At 43.7% G+C, this 23,705-nt stretch overlaps 1 protein-coding gene across 2 annotated transcripts; it reads left to right on the top strand.

Annotated features, from left to right (window-relative positions):
• The first annotated feature begins 1,752 nt into the window (after positions 1–1,752).
• Positions 1,753–22,780, top strand: SPMIP3 (sperm microtubule inner protein 3). 2 transcript variants are annotated; one of them, XM_058533915.1, is made up of 4 exons: positions 1,753–1,808; positions 8,115–8,210; positions 14,524–14,600; positions 22,591–22,780. In XM_058533915.1, the coding sequence occupies exons 1-4, from the start codon at positions 1,753–1,755 to the stop codon at positions 22,680–22,682; spliced, it is 321 nt and encodes a 106-aa protein (XP_058389898.1). In that variant the 3' UTR covers positions 22,683–22,780. The 2 variants fall into 2 exon arrangements, with proteins under 2 accessions (XP_058389898.1, XP_058389897.1); XM_058533914.1 differs by having other exon boundaries at positions 14,428–14,600.
• The last annotated feature ends 925 nt before the right edge of the window (positions 22,781–23,705 follow it).

Here is a 23,705-nt window from a genome sequence, read left to right as displayed (position 1 = left end):
GTCAGTAAAACAGTGGCAATACTTCATAGGTTTCTGGGGGCTAATGTGAGTTAATACTTGTTATCTGACACATAATACATGCTTATAAATAGAAACTCGTCTTTCTCTTTTCTCAAAGGTGCTTCTTAAATTACAGAACACTCACGCCCACATTATTACCTCGCCTACCCTCCACAGAGATATCGTAGTCATCAACATAGAGCATGGGTGCCCTAGTCCATTTGGGCTGCTATAACAAATTACCATAGACGGGGTGGTCTATAAATGACAGATTTATTTCTCATGATTCTGGAGGATGGAAGTCTAAGATCAGGGTGCCAGATGGTCAGGATCTGTGAGAATCCTCTTCCGGGTTGCAGACTGCCAGCCTCTTGTTGGGTCCTCACATGGTGGAAGGAGGGAAAGACAGCTCTCTGGGGTCTCTTTAATAAGAGCACTAGTTCCATTCAGGAGGACTTCAACCTCATAACCTAGTTCCCTCCCAAAGGCCCCACCTCCTATACCTTCCTAATACTATCCCATTGGGATTAGGGTTCCAACATGTGATTTTCGGGGGGGACACACTCAGTCCATTGCAGCAGGGAAATGACCTGCCCTGGTCACATGGGTCTCAGTCCAATGTTCTCCTGCTACACCATTGGCCATGTTTATTCAAATCAGAGGCCCAGCTGTCTTTGTATGTACATCACATATACACACAGTACAAAATTCGTAAGGTGCACAAAAGGTAAACTGTAAAAAAGTAAGGCTTTCTCCCACCTCTGTCCCCCAGGCACTCAGCTTCCCTCTCCATTGTTGAATATTTAGATGTAGTGGTTTTCTGTGGCAAGTCGTCTTTTCCAGTAGATGAACAGATGCAATATGAAATTTTAGACTAGAAACAATATATATTACATGTTGAAGTCCAGGGTCAGTTTAGGAAACAGAAAGGGTTTGATATAGATAATGAGGTGTTTAAAAAATCATTGGAAGGGCTGGAGAAGCAGACTCTAGGCAAGGCCTCCAGGAAGGTTCTAGAACACCTCCACAAAACTCATCCATCATGGAAGGGGCAACCTCTGCCCTAATCAGGAAGCTGCTTCAGAATAACTGAGTTCAAGAACCTACTCCCAAAGCCACCACACTGCCACTGCAGCTCCCTCTCCATACTCCCAAAGCCAGTGTTTCAACACGGGAACACAGGGGTCAGCCACTGCCTTCAACGCAACTGCTTCTTGACACACCCAAAGCTGGAGACTGGACCCTTGATTTCTGCTGCAGAAAGACACGGTACCATACCTTCACAGCCTTGCTTGCCAGTAGAAAAAGTCAAAGCGGTGGGAAACGGCCTCTGTCTCATTTCTGCCTTCCAAATCCCACTCCAGTACATCTGATTGGAGGAGTCTAAATCATATCCAGAACTCTAGTTGCAAGGGAGTCTGGGAAATGTAGTGCTTAGCCTGCAAGCTTGTGCAATAGGAGGGCCCCCTTGGAAGGGTGAGAAAGGAGGCCAAGTGCCCACTGGCACAGTACTTTGTATTTTTAAAGAAAAGCATGTCTGTATGTGTTGGCTTCTGCTTTCCACTTTTTGCTCCTTTACTAATTTATTTCCTTCCCTAAGTAGTCTAGCAGAAGCTATGGATAGTCCTTCTGCTATGTGAGTTTTCTTACTGTGATTTCTTTCAAGACGGACTTTGTAGTACTAAATAGCTCAGGCCTGGAAATGTGTGTGAACCTTCATTTGATAATGGTTTTTTCAGAATCGCCTTCATCATGGCTGCCGTCCGGCTACGTGAAATCATTGACCGCCGGCCAGTGATCCCACCCAGGTAACGTTCCTCCAGGGCAAGGCAGACAGGCACCCAGGGAGTTAGAATTGCTCACCGGCTGCTCCGTGATGGAGAGACCACTGCTGCCAGAGGGTTCTAGAGAAGTTTCTTTGGGTTTAAGGACAGTTGTAAAAACAGTCCCACACGCATGGCAGAATCCAAGCAAAGGGGAAACTCCAAATTCCCCAAAGATTGGAAGGATATTGGGATTTTGCTTGGGGAGAAGTCTGAGGGACCCAGGGCCAAATTTTAGAGGGGACCCCTTTACTCTGCTTGGGACAAAACAAACCACCCCAGGCCACAGCACACGGGAGGTGACTGCACAGATGGAGACGAAGTAGGAGTTTCACTCATTCACCAAGTGCATCCATCGCCCAAGAATAACAAGTCCTAGACATGTATTATTGTGAGAGCTAGTGGACAACAATCTACAGATCCTAACCCCACCCTCCCTTCACCACTGGCTATGGCGTCTGCAGAGATTTAGAAGCTACGATATAGGGGCAGGAATCCCACACAGCAAGTGACTTTGGAGTCAGCCTCTTGCAGCCCCATTGGCTTCGTGGTTTTGAGCAGGCCTCATGATTGTTTTAGTATTTAGTTATTGTTAACAATGCTTTGTCAGCAGTGATAAGGCCTTTGCTTCCAGAAATTACTGAAGGAAGGCTGAGAGAAGGATCCTTCATTGCTAGATACTTTAAGAGCCCTCTTTCAGAGAAAGCACAGAGCCTGCCCTTCCCTCCCTGAAACCTGTGTGAAGAGGAAGCAGAGTGGAGAGAAACGGGGATGGAACAGAAACAGTGTTTCCTGATTTCTGCCTCCCCACAAGCCCGTGGTCTTTCTGTGTGTGTCTGAGATCTGTTTTGTCCACCGTCGGGCCTGTTTGACTGTGGTCTCATCTTTTGGGGAAAATGGAAACAAACCTCCCTTGGCTGCTGCTGCCTGGAGCTCAATGGAACCAAGTCAGAGTCACCGGCCTGGCCTGTGCCAGCCAGTGGGAAGCCTGAGGGATTGAATGGAAAATGGTGGAGCAGGCACCGGGCCTGCTGGGGTCCTCAGCCTGGGCTGGATTCAGTTCTCTGTGCTTGCCCATCAGGGCCCTGCGAGGGGGCACGCTTCACCTGAGCTAGACGGGTGCCCCACCCTCCACCCACAGTCCTCACCGTGGAGCAGGTCTCTGTCTACTTTATGTCTTTCCTGCCTTTGCAACAATAGTGAGTCCAGTCCATCAGCAATCTCCTCAATTCTGCCTCCAGGATATGTCTCCCCTAGGAACGCTTTTCTCCATCTCCACTGCCACCACTTGGTCCAGATGATGGCTGCCTCTCCCCTGCTCACCCACAGCGACCACCCCTCTTGTCCTCCTGCGATCCATTCTCCAGAGTGAGCTTCATGGAATGAAAATTGAACCAAGACCTCTGTTGCATAAAACCCTGGAATCATTGTATTTTGCGTAAAATCCAAATTCGTTGCCAAGGCCTACAGAGCCCCACGTGTACCAGCCCTGCCTCTCTCTCCAGCCTTCCCTTAGCTCCAGCCCCAGTCTTTCTCCTGTCCCTTTAGTAGCCCACCCTCTTCTGTACCTTAGGGCTTGCGGGCATGCTCCTTCTCCTGGATTGCTCCCTGCCCCCACTCTCCCCCGTTCCTTGTCTTAACCAGCCCCCTTCACCCAGCAGGTCCCAGCTCTGTAGTCAGCTGCTCAGAGAGCTGTTACCACCCAGGCTGGAGAAGGTCTTCTCCTTCTGCCCACCTCTCCCCTTCTGTTATTCTCCATCTCACACCTTTTTTGGTTTTCTTTAGGGCCCTTATCACAACTTCCAATTATTTTATTTGTTTCTTTATTTCCTGTCTGTCTCACCCACTGGAATAATAGTTAACACTATGCAGCTCTTACTACATGGCGGGTACTGTTCTAAGTGTGTATGAACTCATTTAATCCTCACAGTGACTGTGAGGTACAGATGAGGAAACTGAGGCACAGAGTGGTTAAGTGACTGTCCCAAGATCCCACAGCTAACAAGTAGTTGGCAGACGCAGGATTTGAACCCACGGGTCCGGTTCCAGCCTCTGTGCCCTTGGTCACTGCACTTCACTGCATCTCCAGGTTAGCTCCCCTAGGGGCCAATTGTCTGCCTCTCTCTGCAACCCACATCATAACCTCTGCCTAGCAGATTGCCAGACGTGGTGGGCCCTCTATGCACGTTTGTTGAAAAAATGAAAATGAATGAATCCATGAGAAAAAATGATTCTGTCATTTATTTGTGGCTTGGCCTTCTGGTGACTGAGGGTACATGCAGAAGGCCTGCCCTTCTGCTGTTCCTTTCGCACAAGCATTTATCCAGTTCATCCTTACATGCCTGACCCTTGGGGCTATACTAGGGAAAACTGAGTTACAAACCAGTAGGGGCCCCTAATAAAATTAAATAGTAAACGGTTCACAAGTTGTAGAGGCCACACAGAAGTCTCATAATAAGAATTATTTTAGATGCAAACGTTAACTGGTGCCATTCCCCAAGCAACAGGCCTGTCACTCAGGGGCAAGGGCTGGGTGTTGTGTTGGTTTGTGGAGCCCAGGATGTTCCTGAAAAGACCACTTCAGGTGGATTACACTCCGTAGGGTGTGGAAGATCAAGATATGGAATTTGTGTCGGATGTAAATGGATTTTAGAAACATCAACTGAAGTGGTCTCTGGGAAATCAAGAGGCAGATATGGGGGTCAGTGCGTCCTGCCTAGAACGCACCTAACACAGATGGGATGTTTTAGTCAGCGAGTACATTTGCAGATGTCTCATGGACTCCCACGGAATCACGAATGGAGACGATAGTGTCACCCCCACTTTACTGATGAGGAGCTCAGTGGAGCCAGGGGAGCCTGGGAGATGAGAGCACGGGCCTGTCAGTCTCCTGTCTTCTGTACTTATTAGCCGGCGTCCTGACCAGGTTGTCAGTTTCCTGACTGGGCAGCACTCACCACACTGTCTATGATTCGTCAGTTGCCTGAATATGGTTTTCCTTACCAGGTTATGAATTCTTGGGTAGAAGGACAGTATTTATCATCACTGTATCCGCAGCACACGGTAGACTCATCTGAGCCTGCAATAAGTGCTTGTTTTATTGAGTTGAAAGCAGCTTCCAGCTAACACTGCCGTGTCTATCTCTTTTCCTGTTGCTTTGGTACACAACATCTGCTTCCTGTCTGCCCGTAAGTGAGAGAATCACAGAGTTCAAACCAAAACAGCGCTGAACTCTTCTGAAGAGAAGTCCTCGTGTGTACACACGGATGACTCTGGGTGCAACGTGGAGCTGGGAGGACCAGGTTTGATTCACAGCTCTGGCCTTTACCAGCCGGGTGATATTTAGACAGTCCACTTCACCTCTCTGAGCCTCCATCTCCTCTTCTGTAACGGGGTGTTAATATTTACCTGGCGAGGTGACTGTGAGAATTAGATGAGTTCATCTCTGTAAAGACGCTTTGTAAAGTGTGAGGCCCAAGGCAGACATAACAGAATTGCATAGTCACAGAACACGTGCTACCTCAAGCCGTGGGTCCAGGCTCCTGAGGGACGAACACCCACGACCTCCGCTGTGCATGTTGAATTTTGTCTGCGGCTAAGCCCAGATCCTGCTCCAGTTCTCTTCACCCTCCCACGGGACAGGTTTGCTCTTGTCTGGACTGAACACGTCAGGGACTGGTAAACAATGTACAGTGGAATCAGACACAGCCGGACTCCTGCTCCTGTCCAGGGAGAAGGAATGGCCTTTCTACAGCTGGTTCAAGAACCTTGAGAGCCAAGTCAATAGAATGGCAGGGTCTGCAGAGCCAGCACTGCTTTCCTAGTCATTAATCTGTTTTGCCCCACATCCAACCTCCTCGGGAGAGGCCAGGTACCGCGCAGCCTCTGGGTACACCGACTGTCATGCCAGGCTAGGTGTTGCCCCTTGGGAGATAAACATTCTCTTCCAAACAGTGACATTTTAACCTCTTAATTGGGGGCTTTCTCCTGTTTGAGGTGAAGGTCCCATGGAAGAGCTTGGAAAGTCTACCCAAAGCATGGAGGCAAAGGGCGCCATTGTTTCATTCCCAAACCTCCCTGCTTCTCCACCCAGCCCTCCCTCCCCCAACATCATCTGCTCACACGCTTTCGCACCCTCTCGCCGCTCCTGGGGACCGCGGGCAGGCGTGTCATCGGGTGCTGGTGAAGGGCTTCTCCATTCTCAAACAGCTGTTACAGACCAGTCCAAGGAGCAGTGTTTAGGCTGCTCACCTGTATTCAGCAGGTATTTGTTGTGCGCGTGCTACTGAAGAAGTCATGGTCGAAACACAGCCTGCTGCAAACAGCGTAGCAAGTGGCAGGAGCCAGTGTGGTTTTGGAACTCCAGTTGGATCATAACAAGCCGTAACGTGGTCCTAGGGTAATCGTTCCCAGGTTGTGCTTCAGAAACTGGATGGGCGCCTAGGAAAGCAATGTCTCCTGTTCCCATACACTCAGAAATGTCATTTGTTGTTTACTCTTCAGGGCCCAGTCATTTTACCCTAGCCACTGGACAGGCCCAGGCAGCCTGCGGTTTTTTTGAACATAAGAGCTCCCGGAGGTCCTGTTTGCACAGGCAGACAGACCTGCCTTGCTCACAGCATTGATCTTTCATGCTGGTTAGAGAGCGAGGTCCCCACTGGCCCCCACACACTCCATTCTGATCCAACTCTGTCCAAGTCTTGGCTTTTATTATATAATTTCCCTCGCCTGGAATCTCCTCCCCATCCTATTTGCCTGCTCAAATCCTAGACCCCCGCCCTCTCTGTGCCCTCATTGACCCTTTATTCAGATCATTATTTCAGCACATAAAAAGCATTTTGAGGACAAGGACTGCTTCTTCGTCAGCTTCGTATCTGCAGTCCCTAGCAGCGTGCCGGGGACGTTATGTGCATTCAGTAAATGCTGGTTGGACAGGAGGCAGAGTTTAAGTTTCCGTTCATCATCCAGCACATATTGGTGAGCTACTACGTGCAAAACTATGTGCTACTTTCTAGTGACTCTTCCTGAATTCTTCTGGCACCTACTGAATGCTCAGAATCTGTGGACGGTCCCCAAAGATCCCACCTATCTTAAACTCTATAAAGTCATCCTCCCCACAATGGTCACCTTCCTAGCTCCCCTCTCCTGGGGCGTGGCAACATTCTTGCCAGTGCCTGAAGACTAAGCCTTGACTTGGACACCTCCCGCTCTTCCACCTTCAATCCTCTCTCCAAAAGTATCCTCTCCTCTCCATCCACATTTCCACCACATAGTTCAGAGCTTCACTGTGTCCCACATAAATGACTACAATTGCCTCCAACCAGTCTTTCTACTTCTAATTAGATTGTCCTCAAATGTGTTTTCCACACTGCCACCAGTGAAAATCTTTCCAAAATAAAAATTGTGTTACATCATCAATCTTCTTAAAAATCCTACAGAGATTCCCTGTCACCTACATCAGTGGTTCTCAACCTGTCAGACGCAACACTCCCTTTTTTTGTAACAAATACTTTGCAATGTCCCTTCTTCTTTTCTGCAATAAAATCTGTAACATAATCCAACTACACATAATTTTAAAGTATCAATATAATGTTGTTTTAATCCAAAAGGAAGAGGAATTTATTATAAAGTAAGATATATTTCAAAACGTAAGTTCTGGCCACCACTACCCCCGAGTCATCTCCCCTATGCCGCTGTGTTTCAGCCCTACACGCCCATGTCCCCTTCCCACCCCAGGAGCACTTCCTCCCATTCTCCACCTCCTCCACTCTGTTTGTGCTTCAGAACTTTCCCGACCAGCCCCCCAGCCAGGGCTAGAGTCCCTTCTCCGGGCTCACCTCGTGCTTTGACATCACAGTGCTTCTTCATTTTTAGCCCCTATACACTTAAGTATTACAGTTAAAAAAAAAAAAAAACTTATTGTGAAAGTTTGTAAACATATCTAAAGTAGAAAAAAATCATATAAGGACCCCTATTTACTCATTCCCATGTTTCAACAATTATCAACATTTGCCCCACTGGTTTTACATATCCTCGTATTCTTTTTTTTCTGGTGTTTTGCATCCAATAGCTGACAAGTCAGATATCTCCTTATGAATCCTGAAAACTGAATGCTGAAAAATGGGTAACAAAAAACACTCCTATCAAGAAATTCCAAGGGTTTTATGAGCTCTGTGCCAGGAATTGGGGACAAAGACCAGATATATTTCTTATTATACCACAGCTGGTATTCCTCTGCAAAGAACTAACTGTAATAATTGCTTTTTTCTCACTCCTTGCTTTCTCCACTAGTGTATTCATTGCTCGTCAAGGAAAGGACGTTCAAGGCTATTACCCTGGGCAGCTGGCAAGAGTCCATCCTGATTACAGTGTGAACAGATCTCTCAGGTCAGACACCTTCCTAAATCTTAATTTTCAAAAATGTCACTAAAGTTAGAATGACAAATGAAAAAAAAGAAAACGGGAATCACAATTTATAATAATAACAATGAAAACAATTATTATTATTATTGAATGGATAGAAAAACTTTGGAAGGAAATACACCAAATGGTTAACAATAGTGTTTTGTGAATGGTGAGATTATTGGTATTTGTGTTTTATTTTTTATCTTTTGCTCTATTTTCCAGATTTTCTCTAACAAACATATATTACATTTATAATCGACAATGAATATAGAATTTTATTAAATCATCAAAGAAGTTTAAGAAATGCCATGAGTTTAAAGTTCAACTTGGCCAAATAACTTAACCTTCCTGAGACTCACTTTCCTTCTCAGTAAAATTACAAATTTGGCATAAATGACTTCTGCCTTTCTGGACGTGGCTTTAACAAAAAAAAAAAAAGGCACTTTGACATTACTTTCTAGTTTTGAGAGTCTGGAAACCAAAGTAGTTAAAAGCAGCAATTTGAGTAACTTATGAAATGTTCGATCTTGGGCAATTTTCATTTCTTCCGTGAGCATCTGTTGACTTATCTGTTAAATAAAATAACTGATGTAAAATTCCAGAACATAGTAAGCACTCAGCATATGATGGCTGTTATTTTGAGTTCATCATCTAATATAATTTACAAATTTCTCTTCTTCTTTTAATTGCTTTTGATATAGTCAACTCTTGATTGTCCTCCACACAAAGAAAAGGGAGCACATAGTCTAAACTTAATAGATGGTTTAACTGGAATTAGCTTTAGAGGTCAACCTGGTCCAATTAGATGAATAAGGTGTAGCCCAGAGAGGTGACATGTCTTGCCAGAGGTACAGTTGGTTGATGTAAAAGCCGGGTCTTCGATGTAAAAGCTGGGTCTTGAATCTATCCACGTTTTCTGATTCCCAGCTCAAAGCTCCTTGTTCTAACTCAAATACATACTTGTATAAGCTCTGGTCAGGGCTGTGTCCTCTGCCAGAGGACAGATAAGAAAGGAAACGACAGAACCCCACCGCCAGAGCTGCTCACGGCCAGCCCCACGGGGCACTCTCCACGTGTGTTCTGTGGACTCTGACAATCTTTCAACCCCAATGCTTTGCGCCCAAATGTCAGTCCTCCTCCACAGGGTGGATCAGGCAAAGGGAACCCTGACTCCCCTGGACTCGGCAAGGCTGGTGCCTGCCCAAGAGTAGCCTGACGGGGAAAACTTAGTGCAAATGTCAATCAATGACTGTATTAAGCTTCTAGTAAAGAATAAGAAGAAGGAAAAGACAACCCAAACGCACAAGAAACTGACAGGTTCATCAGACAGCTAGTGTTTTGATTGACATTCAGAGACATGCTCTTGTAGGGAAAGGAATGCTCCCCATATTGGGCACCCACTTTGCAGGACCAAGAACCTATTAAGCATGAAAGAAGAGCAGGTAGCAGGAAGAAGAGCAAGTGGACGGGAGTTCTCGGTGCTTCTCTGTCATATCCACAACAGAGCACCTCTCCGCCCATCCAGCGTCTCTCCCAGTCCAGAGCCGCCAAGTACGGTCAGATGCTTGCACTTGCTTTTTCTGAGCTTCAGGCAGAGCCCCTCCATTTCTGCTAACTCTCTCTTTAAAGAGGGCACATAACAATCAAGTTTTCACCCAAGTGTGTAAACATAATGAATTATAATTAAGCAGTTTCTGTCACCTTGTTTAAGTGTGATTAATCACAGTGATACAATCAAGAAAGACTACATCCTACTACTAAATGATTGGATTTAGATGTTCTTAAATCTTACCCAGCGTTTAATAGTTTTCACATCTGTAGCAGCCCATCTCTTCTATTTTATAGTTTAAAATACATGTTTATTAGAACATGTAGAAGATATTGATAATCAAAAAATAAAAAATTGAAAATTACTCATAATATCATCACCCATAGATAGATAATCATGCAGAATCTTCCAGATCTACACAAAATAGGATGGGATGGTATTTTGAAACCCTTTTTCCCCCAGTTTTATTGAGATGTCGTTGACATATAACATAGTATTAGTTTTAGGTGTACAACATAATGATTTGATATAGGTATATATTGTGAAATGATCACCACAATAACTTTAGTTAACATCTATCACCTCATATAGTTACAAATGTTTTTTTCCTGTGATGAAAACTTTTAAGATCTACTCTCCTAGTACCTTTCAAATATACAATACAATATTGTTAACTATAGTCACCATGCCGTGCATTACATCCCCAGGACTTATTTATCTTATAACTGGAAGTGTGTACCGTTTGACCCCCTTCACCCATTTCACCCACTCCCCCAACCTGCCTCTGGCAACCACTATTCTGTTATGTGTTTCTATGAATTTGGATTTTTTAGATTGCACATGTAAGCGAGATCATAGAGTATTTGTCTTTCCCATTCTGACTTATTTTACTTAGCATAATGCCTTCAAGGTCTATCCCATATTACAGCAAATGGCAAGATTTCCTTCTTTTTATGGCTGAATAGCATTCCATTGTATGTATATACACACCTCCTTTATCCATTCATCTGTCAATGGACACTTAGGTTGTTTCCATGTCTTGGCTATTGTAAATAATGCTGCAATGATCATGGGAGTGCATATATCTGTTTGAGATAGTGATTTTGTTTCCTTTGGATCAATACCTAGAAGTGGAACTGTTGGATCATATGGTGGTTCTATTTTTAAGTTTTTGAGGAACATCCATGCTATTTTCCATAGTGGCTGCAGCAACTATGGAAATTCCCACCAACAGTACACAAGGGTTCTCTTTTCTCCACACCCTTGCCAACTCTAGTTATCCCATCTTTTTGATAACAGCCATTCTAACAGGTGTGAGGTGATATCTCATTGTGGCTTTGATTTGCACTTACCTAATAATTAGTGATGTTGAACATCTTTTCATGTGTCTATTGGCCATCTGTTTATCTTCTTTGGAAAAATGTCTATTCAGATCCTCTGCCCATTTTTTAATTGAATTGTTTGTTTTTTTGCTATTGAGTTGTATAAGTTCTTTATGTATTTTGAGTATTAACTCCTTATCAGATATAGGTTTGGCAACTATTTTCTCCAGTTCAGTAGGTTACCTTCTCATTTTGCTGATGGTTTCCTTTGCTATGCAGATGCTTTTTGGTTTGATGTAGTCCCACTTGTTTATTTTTGCTTTGATTGCCTTTGCTTTTGGTGTCAAAACCAAAAAATCACTGCCAAGACCGTTGTCAAGAAGTTTATCCCCTATGTTTTCTTCTAGATGTTTTATGGTTTCAAGTCTTACATACAAGTCTTTAACCCATATTGAGTTAATTTTTGTGTATGGTATAAGACAGGGGCCCAGTTTCATTCATTCACATGTGTCTGTCCAGTTTTCTCAACACCGTTTATTAAAGAGGCTGTTCTTTCCTCATTGTATTTTTTGGTTCCTTTGTCATAACTTAATTGACCATATTTGCATGGGTTTATTTATGGGCTCACTATTCTGTTCCGTTGATCTGTGTGTCTGTTTTTATGCCAATACCATACTGTTTTGATTACCTATAGCTTTGTAATATAGTTTGAAATCAGGGAGTATGATACCTCCAGCTTTTTTTTTTGTTCTTTCTCAAGATTGCTTTGGCTATTCAGGGTCTTTTGTGGTTCCATACAAATTTTAGAATTCTTTCTAAAATTCTATTTCTGTGCAAATGCCATTGGAATTTTGATAGAGATTGCATTGGTCATATGGACACTTTAATAATATCAATTCTTCCAATCCATGACCATGGAATATCTTTCCATTTATTTGTGTTTTCTTCAATTTCTTTCATCAATGTCTTGTTGTTTTCAATGTACAGGTCTTTTACCTCCTTGATTAAATTTATTTCTACATATTTTATTCTTTTTTTTTTTTTTTTAGATTCTCTGCATGGCATTTTTTTTTTTTGAGGAAGATTGGCCCTGTGCTACATCTGTTGCCAGTCTTCCACTTTTTCTTTTTTCTTGCTAAAGCCCCAGTACATAGTTGTATTTCCTAGTTGTAGGTCCTTCTAGATCTTCTATGTGGGACACCACCTCAGCATGGCTTGATGAGCAGTGAGTAGGTCTGTGCCCAGGATCTGAACTGGCAAACCCCGGGCTGCCGAAGCAGAACATGCAAACTTCACCACTACGCCACCAGGCCAGCCCCTATTTTATTCTTTTTGATGCAACTGCAAATGGAATTGTTTTCTCAACTTCTCTTTCTGATAGTTCATTATTAGTGTATAGAAACACAGCAGATTTTTGTATATTGATTTTGTATCCTGCAACTTGACTGAATTTGTTTATTAGTTCTAACAGCTTTTTGATGGCGTATTTAGGGTTTTCTATATATAATATCATGTCATCTGCAAATAGTGACAGTTCTGCATCTTCCTTTCCTATTTGAATGCCTTTTATTTATTTTTCTTGCCTAATTGCTCTGACTAGAGAAACACTATGTTGAATAGAAGTGGTGAGAGTGGGTATCCTTGTCTTAGACAAAAAGTTTTCAGCTTTTCACCGTTGAGTATGATGTTAATTATGGGTTTGTCACATATGGCTTTACTATGTTGGGGTACGTTCCCTCTGCTTTGTTAAGAGTTTTTATCATGCGGCCTGGCCTTGTGGCATAGTGATTAAGTTCGCATGCTCCATTTCAGCAGCCTGGGGTTTGTGGGTTCAGATGCCACGCATGGACCTACACACTGCTCATCAAGCCATGCTGTGGTGGCGTCCCACATACAAAATAGAGGAATATTGGCAACAGATGTTAGCTCAGGGCCAATCTTCCTCACCAAAGAAAAAAAAAGGATGTTTTTATCATGAATGGATGTTGAATTTTGTCAAATGCTTTTTCTGCATCTACTAAGATGATCATGTGATTTTTATCTATCATTTTGTTAATGTGGGGTATCACATTGATTGATTTGAGGATGTGGAACCATCCTTGCATCCCTGGAACAAATGCCACTTGATCACAATGTATGATCCTTTTAATGTATTGTTGAATTCAGTTTGCTAATATTTTGTTGATTGATACCTTTTTTGTATAACAGTTGTAGTGAGATAATTCACATACGACACAATTCATCAACTTGAAGTGTACAATTCAAGTGAAACTTTTGTTTAAACTTAATAATATATTGTGGACTTTTTTTCCATCTCAAAAATTATAATTCTACAGCATCACTTTTTTTTTTTTTTAATTTTATTTATTTATTTATTTTCCCCCCAAAACCCCAGTAGATAGTTGTATGTCATAGCTGCACATCCTTTTAGTTGCTGTATGTGGGACACGGCCTCCGCATGGCCGGAGAAGCGGTGCGTCGGTGCGCGCCCGGGATCCGAACCTGGGCCGCCAGTAGCGGAGCACGCACACTTAACCACTAAGCCACAGGGTCGGCCCTACAGCATCACTTTTAGTGGTGTGGTATTTCTGTATATGTCTGTATCATTGCCCAATAATTCTATTTTTTTCACACAAAGGTTGTTTCCACTTTTTTAATTATCATAAAAATACTTTGAAGATCATTCTTAGAGCTAAGTCTTTGTTGACATCGCTAATTCATGGAGTTGCTGGGACAAAATATAGGCACATTTTAAAGGTATTAATACCTATCACCAAAGTGTTCTCAAACAAATTGCACCAGTGAATGTATACTCCTTCAAGTGTATGAAGATACTTCACCATTACATTTTGATTCTTCTTTACTTTTACCTTCAGAGGGTACTCATCTGAGTAGAGGTACAGGAAGGTTATAACTGATTTCAAGTTCATCAAGCATAACTATGCACCATAATGGTTAGTCTGGTCAAAAGAAAGCATTGGCTCCTTGGGGAAACCAAACATCCATAGAAAATTACAATGAGAAGGGTATTGGGAAGATCTGGACTTGGGAAGTAGCCATGCATGAGCAGATCCAGTGGAAGTTTTGATGCAGGTCGCTTCTGTGACTTGTGATGGGGGAGGAGTGATGCTAAGGGAAGACCAGGGGACTGGAATCCCTGAGCCATCCACTGACGACTTTGCTAGGGCTGGCCTTGGAGCTATGGGGTCTTGCCAATACTGTCTTTGTAGCCTCCTGGCCATTTCTAGGGAATGGATTTCAGCTGATGAGGAAATGAAATGCTTTTCTTCTACTTGGTGTTCAGCAAGCTGTTTCTATTTTCATTTAGACCTCTCACAGATTTGGCAATTCCACCCAAGAGAAAAAATCAGTGTCAACCTCAATTAGACCAACAAACTCTCATTCGATATATTTGTTTTCGAAGACATTCAAAGCCTGCCGAACCATGGTATAAAGAAACCACTTACCAACGAGACTATTCTCTGCCGTTTTACAAGATGGGTAAGTCAGGTCAACTGCTCTTACTCTGTGAGATCATCCTTGCCCGCCAACAGATGAGCCTCTCCCATGGCCTTGCCGTCTCAGAGAGCATATCTGGGACCAGTCAAGTTGTGGGGAGGGGTGTGCGTGCGTGTCCAGGTGCGGGAAGAAGGTAGAGGGCTGCTCTGAGGGCTGCCTTTTCCTTTCCTCCTTTCCTAGCTCCCCATATAGGACTTCAAGGAAGAGAATACATAAGTGTCCTTGCTAAGAAGCAGGCTTAAGTCTGTCCAGTCCTTACTGAGCCTCTTGTCACCTCACAGATTTGTTACTGTGCCTAAACATACTATTGAGGGAACTTTTTCTCATTCTCCTATTTTAAATGGCTTTATGACAATTATTTGACATTTGGAGTCATGTTTCAAAAATGCTAAATTCCATGTGTAGTATCTCTCTCTGCTGCAGCATGTGCGAGAGTACCCAGGGACCCAGGCTCCCTGGGTGTAGCCCTGGGGGTACACACACGGACACTTAGACATTACCTCTATTCCTGTTTCATGGATGCTTTGAATTGTAGTGAGTAGAATGAATTACTTCACTGGCAGACTTTCTAAATGAGTAAACCGCAATCTTTCTGGGGCTTTTACACTGTGGCAGGCACACATTTTGTCCTCATAACAGCTCTCTGAGGTAAGTGGTATTATTTTCCCCATTTTACGGTAAGGGAGACCAAGTTGCAGAAGCAGTTACTTAACTCGCCCCAAATCATCCTGCCAGAGGTCGGACAAGCAGAATTTAGACCCAGGTCCTTTCAGACACAGAAAGCAGCCGAGCTCTGTGCCTGACCTATAAGCTCTCCTGCCTCTGTCACAGCTGAGTGTCACTTGTATTGCTAGTTATTTAATAGCTTTCCTTAAAGTAAGTCACTTTCCTTTTATTCAAAAAAAATAAGAAAACTAGTAGAAGGATGGTGGGGCAGTGGGTTGGGGATGAGAAGGACCTGCCCTTCCTTCTTTTCCCCCAAGGGAAGAGCTGCAGCCCAGAGGGAGCACCAGGGCAGGGCTGGGACTAGGTCCCAAGGGAACAGCAACCAGGAGAGTGGGGAGCAGATGGGACCAGGCGTGTCTCAAGAGAGCTGAGCCAGGGATGGGGCGGCAGTAGGTGAAGCTGGCACGGGGGCAGAAATTGACAGGAAAGGTTTGGGATAAGCGGTTACAAGCAGGGCACAGCTGCGTTCTGGGAGGTGAGAGAAGGTTGAGCCTGAGAGGGCAGGGAGCTGAGGGAATGGGGAGGAGGCTGGGGGCCGAGATCAGGTCATTCAAGGAAGGAGGCGCTGGGAGGAAGTGCTGGCTGGCAGGAATTGGGGTCCCACAGGGGACCTTGAGGGGGGTTATGTTAGAGGGCGCCAGGGTCGGGTAAGTCATAGGTTAGGGCTGAAGGATGAGTGAGGCCTGGGGCTGAGGAGCAGTTGGAAAGAAGAGGTGGGCGGGAGGTGTCAGTGGGCTCCTGTCCACACAGCCCTGGCCAAGCAGCTTGTCCTTTCAAGGCCGACCGTGTACGAAATGTTTCCTTTGCAGGAGGGAACCTAGGGGGCCTCTGGTTTCCAAAGTGATCATAAACAGGACCTTCTTTGCAAATCCTCTGCTGTGAGGAAATTCTGTTAGATAGACATGAAAGATTTTCTCCCTTGCTTATTTTAGAAGACAGTTCTTAATTCCTTCCAAACGTGTAGAAATTGAAGTACAATGATGTACACCTGAAATTTTTACAATGTTATAAACCAATGTTACTGCAATAAACAAAAAATTTATTAAAAAAAAAAAAAACGTGTAGAGCCAAGTGAATGTTTAGCAAAGCAATTCAATATTTACCATCTACTATGCCTCTAGCACTGCGTGAGGTGCCAGGGAGGAGGTGAAAGAAAGTCCAGGCTGTGATCTCAGCTGCAGGGAGCTCACGATGTAATTGGAAACACGAGGCAGTGATCACCCTATCAGCAAATGATCACGTACCAGGTAGAGGAGCAGGCGTTGAAAGATGAGTTCACTGGGGCCCAGAACAGCGGGAAAGCAGCAGGCATCAGTGGGGAACTGAGTTGGGCCTTGATGGCTAGGATTTGCATGGTGGAGAAGAAATGGAGGGACACTACAGATGGGGACACTGCTACTAGGGGCTGTGGGTGGGAAGAAGGAGGGTGAGGTTTGTGGGGGCTGGCACACAGAGAGGACCCCAGTGAGAGGATGCTGGCCTGACTGGACCAGGTAGAAGGAGGGGGTGGAATTAAAATGCAGACTGGCAGAGTACGAGAGAGTGCGGAGCTGAAGGAGTCTGGAAAGTTGAATGTGGACAGTCAGCATCATTGTAGGGTCAGAGTCAAGGGAGTGACCCAGTGGGCTGGAGAGCACGTGGGGCTGCTAGCCCGCTCAGGCTGATTGGAGAAGGCACAGGCGGCACACGAGAAGAGGGGCTAGGAAGCTGTGGTGGTAATGCAGGATGCAGCCGTGTGAAGCGCAAGCAGGATTCAGGCCTTGGAGGGCTGCAGTCCTGCCACCTTCCAACTGTGTGGTGTTGGGCAAGACACTCAGCTTCTCTGAACTTTTTTGTGCCTCTGTGAACTGGAGATCCAAAGTCTACGTTCCAGGATAGCTGTTAGAATTTAAAATATCTGTTGTGTGCCCACAACTGTGCTAAGTGGCTTACTCACATATGTGTGTGCACGCTCACGGTTGCATGAGTCGTAGTAGCCCCCATGAGGTAGGTATTATTATTAACTTCATTTAGTAGAAGAGGAAACGGAGGCTTAGGGACTTTAAGAAACCTACTCAAGCAAGTGGCTGGTAAGTCATTAGGTCATATCCAGATATATCTCACTCCTAACCCTTGCTCTTAGATTGAACTAAGGAGATTTCATGGGAAATGGGAAGAAGACTTATAAGGCATAGGATTTGGAGTGAGAAAGGCCAGTGTTAATAGAGAATTCACAAAAGAGAAATTAAAGCTCATTGCACAGCCTCCCACTTCTACCGCAAGATTGTTGGTGCCTCTGATAGAAATAATGGTTTTAGGCAGAAGAGGTGTCAAGTTGGGATCTGTAGACAACTGAAAATGCAATACTGGAAAGTGCAGGCTAAGCAACATAAGATGAGGAACAGGGTTGGACAGCCTGCTACTTGGTGAGGTTTGAAGCCTGACCAACTCAAGAGATCATTTATGATGAAATATTCATTGCCCTATTCATTGAATCACTGATTGAGTGTATATTAGTTATCAATTGAGGATTAACAAATCATTCCAAAACCCAGTGACTTAACACATCAATGATGATGATTGTTGTCTCTCATGGTTTCTGCGGGTTAGGAAGTCGAGAGTTGCTCAGCTGGGAGCTCTGCTCGGGGTCTCTCTCAGGCATCATCGGATGTGGGTGCGTGCTGCACCATGGGAAGGCTTGACTGGGGCGGGAGGATCCACCTACAAGGGTTGACAACTCACATGGCTGTCACTCACATGCTGGCTGGTGATCGAGCCCTCAGTGCTTTTCCAGGTGGGTCTCCCCGTGGGGCTGCTGAGTTCCTGATGGCGTGGCAGTCAGCTTCCAATGGAATGAGCGATCCGAGATGAAAGTGGAAACTGCAATGGCTTTTATGACCTAGGCTCAAAGGTCACACACCGTCGCTTCTGATTAGTCACAGCCAGCCAGCCCTGAAGCAGTGTGGGAGCGGATTACACAGGCTCTGATGCCAGGGGTCGGAATCATCGGGGTCCACCTTGGAAGCTGGATTCCATCATTGATTGAGCGTCCATTATGAACCAGACACGGTGCTGTCTGACAGGAGTAGGGTGACCAGGATAGACACGACACCTGCTTTCCTGGAGGTGACATTCGAGTGGGGGATATAGACCATAACCAAGTACATTTCTGAAAATTAGAGACTGTAGCAGTGCTATGGGGGAAAGAAGCAGAGGGAAGGGTGTAGCTAAGGGAGGTTACTTTAATAGTGCAGTCAGGGAAAACCTCCGTACCATTTTAGCCGAGCCCTGGAAAATAAGAATGAGTCATGTAGAGAGCATTTCAGGCAAAGGGATCAGCAAGTGCAAAGCTTGAAAGCTGGAAATGGCTTAGCGTGTTTGAAGAACGGAAAGGAAGCCAGGGTTGTTTGGTGGGTAGTCAGTGAGGGTCAGAGTTTAGGATGCTTGGATTCTATTCTAGGAGCAATGGGCAGACTTGGAAGGATTGTGATCAGAGGAGTGACGTGTCATTTGTATTTTGAAAAGATCACTCCCTCTGCTGTTAAGACGCTATTGAGAAAGGAACAAGAGGAGGGCTTGCAGACCAGTAAGGAAGCTAGTTAGAAGTGTAGACCAGAGGTGACGGTGGCTTGGACCAGCAGGGAAGGTGAAAAGGAATAAACAGATTCCAGAGATATTTTGGAGGTCACATCAGCTGGACTTAGTGATAGATTTGATGTCGAGTGCATTTTCCTTCATTCATATGTATTCCTTCAGTAAACAATTTGGAAGCCTACTTATATACCAGTAAGTGCAAAGTTTTGGCAATACCATGTGAAACAAAAATAGACACAAAGTTTCTACATTCAAGGAGCTTCAGGGGGGAACCAGCATAGAAATAAGCGTAAAATTTCACCTGCCATAAACGCTATGAAGCAGAGTTTATGTGGTGCTATAGGATCATATAATAGGTCAGAGAAGGTTTCCCTGAGGAAATGATTAGCTGAGAGCTGAAAGACGAGCTAAAGGTTAATTAGGCAAGGAGGTGGGGAAGAGCCTCTCGGCAAGTACAGCATGTGCAAAGGCCCTGTGGTAGGAGCACGCCACGTTTGAGGAGCTAAAAAAAAGAAGACTGTGCTAAGCGCAGAAATCAAGAAGGGTGGAGCAGGATGTGGCTGGAGAGATGACAAGAGCAGAACAAGGAGGGCTTTACAGGCCATTTTCAGGTTTTGGGCCTCTAGTCTGAGATTAAAGGGAAACTATTGAAAAGTTTTAAGGAGGGTAGAGGTGACATAATTAAAATTGCATTTTGAAAAGATTACTCTAACTGTGGAGAAGAAAAGGGGAGCAGGGTGTGGAGTAGCGTGGAGCAGAGGTTGCATACAGAGTCAGGAGGCAATTGCAGTGGTTAGGCTAAAGGATCTGAACCTCAGTGACATCACTTTTAAAAATCCAGATGCCCAGAATATACCCAATGCAGTTAAATCAGAATCTCCTGGTGGGAGTTGTGCGTACCGGGCATCAAGAATTTTTAAAACTCCCCAGATAATTCCACTGCACAGTCGAGTTTAAGAACCAGTGATTCAGGCAACTGATGATGGGGGTAGCAGTAGAGACAATATTAGGTGGATTTGAGAGACGCTTAGGTGCCGATTATTTTGTAAACAGCAATCAGGCAGGAAAAAAGCTGATCTGCAGGAGACCTAACAGAGAGATGTTACCAGTCTGAGCCCTGATAGAGAAAAGAGCAGAGACTGAATCACACGTTTGTTTAAAACAAGAAACTGACTCCTTGAAGAAGTCTTTGGGGGAAGGGCTTTTCACAAAATAAGATACAGTAATATTAAGTTGTTCATCAAGCTGTAGGGTTTTTTATCTTGATCATTTGGCAGTCTTTGTGATCAGATTGTAAGGGCAGAGCACACGTCTAGGTTAGCAATGATCTGCGTTCCACGTTCAGTTCTTATTTCTTATTTGGGAAACGTTCAAGAACAGATTAAATATAGATCATACTACATCATGACTATTGCTTAAGAAATTCTTTCTCAGTAAAAATTCTTTCTCAGCACGTAGGGGTCCATTTATTTATTTAGGAAACATTTATTAAGCACTGACAATGGGCAAGACACAGTGGGAGACGTGAAGACTGTCCTCAGAGAGCTTCTAGCCTGGGAGGATAGGATAGCCCCTCAGATGAAACCTGCCCTTGTGTTACTCACTCTGGTGCCAAATAATTCAAAGAACTCATTCTTCCAAAATAGAATATATGCTTTTAGTAGCAGTGTGACCCTGAGACTCTCTGATCTTCAGTTTTCTCATCTGCAGAAAGGATAAAAATAGTATCTTCCCAATAGAATTGAGATAGCCATAAAAAGAATTCAGCATTGTGCCTGTACATAAGATTAATAAACTTTCAAAAAATGTTAACTATCAATTATTGATCAAGAATAAACATGTGACATAATAAATATTTTTTTTAAAACCTAAGACAACGGAATTGCGTCTTATAGTGAGATTAAGTTCTAAAACCAGTGCATAAGGTAATAACCATGTATAATCAAACTTATCATTGAAAATATCTTAAATTGTTGAAAGTGATAATATAAATGCTATTAAATCATTAAAGTATTTGGAATACATGGGATTCTTCAGCAAGTTGGTTAAATTTTCTCTGTGATTCTCAATTAATTCTTCATTTTATTTTTCAACGATGACTTTCAAAGAAGTCACCACCACAAATCTACATGAACAATAATTTCACTTTGTCAAATGGTAAGGAAATCCAAAAAATCATTTCACACATTCTTTCCATAGTGTTCCCCACCCCCAAACCCTGGGTGGCATATTTCAGGCTTGAGCACATCCACTGGCCGGGGGCATGTGTACGCACTACATGGGACGGCAGAAGGAACCTCCCAAAAGTTAGTTGTATGTTCTCAGAACGTTTAGTGAATTTCCCTGGTCAAATGTGTGTGCAATTCAGCTCAGTTGTAAGTCTTACAACAAGGATCAGGAAGACTGTTAAGCAGGATTCCTCCCACTTCTAAACTACTTGGATATATTTCTCTGGAATACAATGCAGTCCCCAAGACGGTCAGAGTTGCTATTTAACTCCATAATAAGTCTTGAGACGTCATATGGCTACTGACCACAGACAGGATCACTCTAAACTAAAGTAGATTTAAAAAAATCCTCCAGAGATGGCATTTCTAATCATAGTCCCTGGGTTAATATAATCTTATCCATTCTTAATATCAAGAAATGTTTATTTTTTTTATGTATTTATTTTTTGGTGAGGAAGATTGACCCTGAGCTAACATCTTCCTCTTTTTGCTAAGGAAGATTGTCTCTGGGCTAACATATGTGCCCATCTTCCTCTACTTTGTATGTGGGAGGCCTGCCACAGCATGGCTTGATAAGCAGTGCTTCGGTCCGTGCCCAGGATTCAAACTTGCAAACCCTGGGCCACCGAAGCGAAGTGCACGCACTTAACCACTATGCCACCGGGCTGGCCCCAAAATGTTTATTTCTTTAAATGCTATTGAAATGCTGTGGAAGGTGGAATAGAACAGTGAAAAGATTAGGGACTTTGGGGCCTGATAACTCTGGGTCAGGTGTGGGCTCCTCCCCCCACAAGTCCTGTAAACTTGGGCAAGTTAATTAAGCTCTTGCTGATGGTGATAATATCACTAGGCCTCTGAGGGTTACTGTGAATATTCGAGTTAATGTAAAAAACACCTAATACAGTGCACAGCACTGTACATAAGACAGTTTTGTTACAATGCTGTCATTGGAACACTCTGAACTTTGGTTCGTTAGTGTGGATACAATGATTGAGGTGTCCAACCCAAGCCCTCCTTGAACTCTTACTTTCAGATAAGCAGAACGGTTAGTGATTGTAGACAAGCTATGTAGATAAGATACGAGGGCACTCCAGTGGGTATGAATTTAGGAATGGCAACAATTGCAGTTTGATACAAAGATGACACAAAGTGGCCTGTTTATAATGTAGGACTTAAAGGGTTTGGAGATCTAGAGTGCAAATCTGTGATTTATTTAATTTTATTTACATTTTGGCATAATTCAATAATATGCCTCTGAATCAGAGATTGAACCACAGAAATAACCTTTTGACTAAGTCCTTTATTTCCACATCTTTAAAATGTATTCCTTTGTCTTAAATCTCATAAATTATTTTGTTATTGCACACAATTGTTAAAAGGACAGTGTGCTGAAATTTAGGAGTGAGTAGTCTTAAAATAAATCATTAATTTGTTTTAAATTCCAGATTGGGACCAGAAATTAGCCACCATTTCATCGAATCCTAGACCACTTAATTCACTGCCAGAGCTCTACTGTTGTGAAAAGAGGCAGCTTTGAAAGAAAAGCTTTTTAACTACAGTGGCCATGGCGTTTGAACAAAACAACCCGCGGTGTTCTTAGGTGACTCTTTGAAACTAAAATAATGGTAACAAAACTTCTGTTAATTTAAGTGTGTATCCAGATGGCTACAATCCTAAAATATTTACATGTTGGAAATTCTTTTCAGATTAAGTGGGTCAGCCTAGGGCAGGGAATCATGATCCAGCCATAAGAGGACTTGTCATCTGTTCTTAGCCCCAAGACTAGTCTTGTTGCCAGTGCTAGCAAATCATCTTACCTTAGTCCAAGGGTTATATGTAGGACAAGGTAAGCACATAATTGCATCTCCCCAATAATTGCATCGCTGTTGAGAAAGAAAAAAAGGACCTGGGGATGTAGCCAAAGGGGAAGACTGCCAGCACCACAGACCCTAAAGGTGCTCTGGATGCAGAAACCCCGATATGGCATAGGCCTGTAGTGAGATTTGGGACTGGTGAAGAGAAGGATTAATTGAAAGTCTGCAGACAGAAGAGTTAACAACCCCATCTTGGAAAGAAGAAAGCCTGGCAACTAGGCAATCAAATCCCCAGGCCAAAAAGCTAGAGGGTCTTCTCTAAAGAAATGAAATGATCCCAAAGAAAAGAATCCTACATCTGGCCCCTAGGAACTCCCCAGAATACTAGTTGGTTCCTTATTCAGCACCCCAAAGTGAAGCTTACCAGTTAACAAGCTTCCCCCAAGAACACAGTTTCATGTTTCTTAGAGGTGAAGAGCCAACCAAGGGTCACCCTAGTTGAAGAAATAATGCAACATGAAACACAAGGACCAAAATAAGCAGAGGAAATGATCCCAGAGGACAGAGGATTCAGGGAACCCAAAAGAGAGTAAAATGAGCTAACAAAATAACTTGATCATTTGACAAGGGATTTATCAAAATAATTACATCCATCAGCATGAAAAAGCAATCTTTCCAAAGCTCTTGGAAGTTAAAAATATGATTGCTAAAATTAAAAATTTGACAGGATTGGAAGAAAATTCTGA

Source organism: Diceros bicornis, chromosome 38, assembly GCF_020826845.1.
Source record: "Diceros bicornis minor isolate mBicDic1 chromosome 38, mDicBic1.mat.cur, whole genome shotgun sequence".
In the NCBI taxonomy this organism is placed as follows: Eukaryota; Metazoa; Chordata; class Mammalia; order Perissodactyla; family Rhinocerotidae; genus Diceros; species Diceros bicornis.
Note: the sequence above shows the minus strand (reverse complement) of the source record. Positions and strands in the feature narration are given on the sequence as shown.